Genomic DNA, 5,541 nt, shown 5'->3' on the forward strand with positions numbered 1-5,541 from the left:
TTTTCCTTATCCGCTGCGAGGGTCATAAGGACAGAGGGATGTCGTATGCTGTAAAGCCCTGTGAGGCAAATTGTGATTTGTGATATTGGGCTTTATAAATAAAATTGATTGATTGATTGATACAGAACCTCTCTTTTTTTTTTCTCTCCCGATTCCAAGGTATGGCAGCTGCCATACCTCGCCATACCTAAACGATGCCTATGGGCATCAGTCTGGTCTGGTCGGAATCATACATTTATTCTCCTTAACCGCTTATCCTTGCACAGGGTTGTGGGAGGGTTGGTCTGTCCCAGCTAACACTGGGCAAGAGGCACAAACACTCTAGAAAGGTCACAGGGCTGACACAAAGAGACAGACAACTATTCACACTCACTTTCACACATACAGACAATTAAGAGTCACCAATTAACCTCGCCTGCATGTGTTTGGACTGTGGGAGGAAGCCCAATTACCTGGAGAAAACCCACACTGACATGGGGAGAACATGCAAACTCCACATGTTCTCCCCATGTCAGAAGGCCAGAAGGGCCTGCTGTGAGGCGATGATGCTAACCACTGTGCCGTCAGAATTATAATCTTGTTTATTAATAACACATTTGCACTGCAGCAGCTTTATTATTATTGATCTTTGATCAGACAAAGTTCTTTCACAGCTACTTGTGATTAGACGTTTAACATCAGAAACATTCTGGGTTTTTTGTTGTTGTTGTATTAAGGGGTGTGGTATATTTCTAAAAGTAACATGAAGAAAGTATTAGTTCCACCACTGAAACTGGTAACGGGAAAAATTCAACAATACCTGGTCCACTGCCTGAGTCATTGTCATTGGTTGGTAATATCTGCTCAGTCAGCTTTCTTAAAATAGTAACTATCAATAAATGATCACTGAACATTTTACCTCTAAGACTAATCATTTTCTGTGTCTTGCTTTCCTCTGATCCACACCATGTCCTTGGTGTGGTGTGGAAAGCAGGACACAGATTGTCTTTCATATATTCATCTCCCAGTTTCAAATCAATCCACTCTCCAAATCCTGTGAGGAAATGGACAGTGTGGAAATCAAGTAAGTGTGCTGCTTCTGGAACTTTATGGCTTCTGTGTGTGTGTGTGTGTGTGTGTGTGTGTGTGTGTGTGTGTGTGTGTGTGTGTGTGTGTGTGTGTGTGTGTGTGTGTGTGTGGNGTGTGTGTGTGTGTGTGTGTGTGTGTGTGTGTGTGTGTGTGTGTGTGTGTGTGTGTGTGTGGTTAAAATGAGGGCCATTTCTCAGCAGAGCCTTTGGGCTCTCTGTACAGGATGTAATTTAAGCTACTTCACTCTCCTCATTTCTGTTCCCAGTCCTGCTTAGCTGCATTGCCCTGTTAAAACACTGCTGTTGGATTTCCATTAGGCTGGTTACCTGGCCCATGCCCCGCTGCAAGCAACTGTGATCAAAACCTGATTACCCCCTCCCCGGTTTGCATGTGTGATATTTTGCGAAACTGTTACCTACATTTCTTTTTACCCCAGCCAGGTTTTGTCCACCTCATCTCCTACTGTACCGACTGAAAAAAGACTCACACGGGATATTTAGTTTTCTACACATGGCTGTTTGGAAGCTAAATTAAAACTGCTCATATGCCACACATGCTGACATCCACAAAGCTAATTTGAATATATAGTCCGATCTCTTTGTATGAATCAGATCCTGAGTCAGCTCTGCTGTGGTTGAATGATGATCAATGTTTTACAGCACTGCTTCAGATAAATCTGTGTATGTCACCATGTTTCCAGATCTCAGCAATTAACTTGGCAAGTACAATGTTGTTATTATATGTAGATAAAAATGATGGCCATAACAATGAAAATATTTTTTCTTTAAGCTTTATGCTGCTATCCCCTGATTTGTCACTCTGGCTCCAGTTTTAATGTCAAGATAAATTAAATACTAATAAAACCACAAGCCTAAATATTTCATAAATCAAAAATATCTATATGGTAAATGATTAGAGGCTGTTCTCACAAATTTTTCAAAGGTTTTTCTACAAAAAGCAATGCACCCAAATTTGTACATATCCCACTTATTTTGAACACTGAATGCTGGACACTCTGTTTTTATACACCTATCGCACGCCTTGAAAGCATTGCAATGGATGAGGAACAGTTGATTCTTCACTTTATTTCACTACAAAAAACAACATGGTGTCAGCTGGCTGGAGGAAGATTACCAGGGAGTGGAAAAGTAAAGTAACATTACACATATAAGAAAATAAGAAAGTAGGCTACTCATCCATCTTGTAAGTGATTACATATCCAGTCTGATCTGGAGCGCACAGCTGATAGGCTGATGTGGTGTATTTACATGATGTGATAGTAGTGCATATTTTTTGTATTCAGTGTGGACAAAGAGCTCTGATGTTTCGTGATGAAGGATTCCGCTTTTATGTCTGGAACCTCCCGTCTACGACGGGCTTGAGACGTGACCTCGTTGAGGACTTGGCTCAGATTAGGGCTGGGTGGTATGACAAAATTTTCATATCACGTTTTTTTTATAAATCATACCGGTTTCACGGTATTTGACGGTATTTTGCTCGGGTTCGGCCCACTTGACATGCTGCTGTGTTGTGGCCTATTTAAGTGCTGGAATTTGTTATTTACGTGACAACGCCTGAATGCAACACAGGCTCCGCTCCATTAGTGCCGTGCTCGGTTATAACTGTCTCGGACTTGGGTCGGCTTCGGGCAGGAAAATGCGGCCCGAGCCACGCTCTAGTGTGCTCACCTGTGTGTGTGTGTGTGTGTGTGTGTGCACACGTGTCTGTGTGTTTGTGTGCACATGTGTCTGTGTGTGTGCATCGGGGCGAAACTCCGCCGTGCGCGATACAGAGAGCAGAAGAGAATTGTAAACGTGCGACCATGTAGAGACAGAAATGACATGTCTTCATGTAAATAAGATGAATAACGTAAAGCTATTTAGTTTGTTTAATAAAAGGACAAGGTATAGACTGGATATGAAGCGTCCGTAGCGCCAAATAATAGAACGGTAGTTTCTAAAGAGCTAAGACGAAAAATAAAAAATAAATCAGCAGCAGCGGTCATATTCCAGCAGCAGCGGTGTGCTGCTGCTAGTTGCATGTAGGGGAAACACTGCTCTTTTTGGTATGAGTTCTTCTGGGTCATCGTGTTTCTCTTCAGCAACATGTACAGTTGCTTCGCTTTCAGGATTCTCTCCGGCAGCCATTCTCGCCTCTAAACTTTTCTCTATGCTCTCACTCTAGCCGGCTCTAGCATGCCTGTGGTGTGCAGCGGTGAAATGGGTCCCCGCTGAAACACTTTCCCGCCGCGCACATTCCGGACGTTGTTTGGGCTATTCACCGGTATTGCAGTATATGAAAAATTCATATCATAATGAAAATAAATACCGTTTTTCGATACAAACCGGTACACCGCCCAGTCCTAGCTTAGATTAATCTGATCCTGTTTGATTCGGCGGTGGGAACCTCTTGTGACTGCATGCCTTTGCTGTTGTCGACCCCAGCAGGATTCAAACCCTGGACCTTCCACATGGAAGACGAGTACTCTAACCACTACACTAGGGCCATGCAACATGATAATAGTCAGACACTCACTCCTGTTTGGACATGGTGTCATTATGTTCCACTCGGGTGTGACTGCTGAGTCAAGTGCGTAAAATTCGGTATACTGGTCCAGTCCAGACTGGCTTTTCATGTCAGACTGATTGAAAAATTTTATACCGGCTCAACCCGAGTGCTGGATTTGTAACACAAGACAAAACAAAAGTATTGTTGTGAAATGGAATGAGAAGCAATAAACATGTTTTTCTCGACAGTCTTACTTTCATAATTGTGGGGACTGAAAATTGTAATTGAAAATAAATGTTAATCAACTGCTCAGCCCTACTACAAGGTACACATATAAAGTATAGAAAGCTGGGAGTTTGGGGTGTAAATAGGAGCTCTACAGCAAGTGTTTGCCCTGAGGCCATCTGACAACATAATTCAGCCATATGTAGGACAAAAGACAATGTGTCAGCGCTTACTGTCTGTAACAATGGCTGTAGAATGCAACAGAGATAAAGACTGCAAATATCATGAACTGTTCACATTATCATGAATAATAAATTAAATGATACTGTGTCAGGGATGACAGTGTCCTTGTACTTTTAAGGCAATAAAATACATGGGGAAATGTCACTGTACTTAAGCACTTTAAATTACACATTTATTTTTGTGACAGGCCCAGTCACTGTAGACCAATTACAGAGCTTTTACACAAATCTGAAGGACTGGTTGGCTGGCCCTATTTCAGCCGGAGAAATTAAGGGTAAAAAGGTCAGGAAATAAAGTGAGTGAGTGAGTGAGTGAGTGAGTGAGTGAGTGAGTGAGTGAGTGAGTGAGTGTGTGTGTGTGTGTGTGTGTGTGTGTGTGTGCTGTCCAGAGGCAGTCAATAGCCAAGTCAAGTACATAGTAGAGGATGTACAGAATCCAACAATGGGTAATTACCGTTATCAGAGCACAGCCACGCCGAAGTCACATCTCCAGTCCCTGGAGCCTGGTTAGAGCTGCACACACACACACACATACACACATTATACACACACCCTGTAGTAATCCATCACACCTAGTGATGTAGTGCAGCAGTAGCAAACCTCATGCTGCTTGAGCCTGCAGAGGGATGAGGAGGAAGAGGACACACTGAGGAGAGGTGCAGTGATGCAAGGCAGCTGAAAACTGAGACACTACCAGCAGGCCTTTTAACATCAACCAAGTCTGTGCTTCACATTCACACAGCTCTACACACACACACAGAAAATGGCAGGTCTTGGGAGTGCAACCAACAACCTCCTGGTCACAAGCCTCTCTGATCTCTGGGCAGCTGCTGTCCCACATGATCACATCCAAAGAGAAAAGAAAGGACATCACAGCCTTCAGGCTACACAGCCACAGAGGCAGATTGCAGGGCTGCACAGATTTATGACTCATTCAAAGTACTCCCAAAAGCTCCAACAACCAAATTCATCAGGAAAATAAAAGCACGTTTGAACTGCTCATATAAAGCAGTACTCCTTGAACTCTGCTGCTGTGTGTTGTGGAAAAAGCTAAAAATCCAGCAATGTCCTGTGACTTTCAGCAACACTTGGAAGACACCTGTTCTCCTATCAAGTCAGAACAGGTCTGGGCACTAGGACTGTCAAACTTCATATCTGCTTAATATTCAAACTATGATAATCCGTGTGAAATCAAAATTTCTAGTCTGTAAGCGCAACACACTATTTTTTCTTGCAATATTATATTATATATAATATTGCATTATAAAAAAAATCCAGAAATTTACACCAAATGACTTGAATAGCTAAACAATTAATCATTCTAAAATTATTAGTGTAATTTTGTAGGGCTGTGCATCTGCATAGAAAATAAAACTGATAAATGAATCAATAAATTAATAATTCTAAATAAGCTGAAAAATGACCTTTTTGAGGTGGAGGCAGAGTCCTACATACATATATATATATATATATATATATATATATATATATATATATA

At 41.9% G+C, this 5,541-nt stretch overlaps 1 protein-coding gene across 8 annotated transcripts in view; it reads right to left on the bottom strand.

The window, feature by feature from the left end:
* fat3a (FAT atypical cadherin 3a) overlaps positions 1–5,541 on the bottom strand; it is a 383,130-nt gene that overhangs the window by 358,830 nt on the left and 18,759 nt on the right. For 6 of the 8 annotated variants that reach the window (XM_050055199.1, XM_050055166.1, XM_050055157.1 and 3 more), the window contains exon 2: positions 4,498–4,556. The exons of the other annotated variants lie outside the window; for them this stretch is intronic. In XM_050055199.1, the coding sequence (XP_049911156.1) occupies positions 4,498–4,556 (59 nt within the window). The remainder of the gene's footprint in view (positions 1–4,497; positions 4,557–5,541) is intronic. 8 annotated transcript variants of the gene reach the window in all.

This window comes from Epinephelus moara, chromosome 2 (assembly GCF_006386435.1).
Source record: "Epinephelus moara isolate mb chromosome 2, YSFRI_EMoa_1.0, whole genome shotgun sequence".
Classification (NCBI taxonomy): domain Eukaryota; kingdom Metazoa; phylum Chordata; class Actinopteri; order Perciformes; family Serranidae; genus Epinephelus; species Epinephelus moara.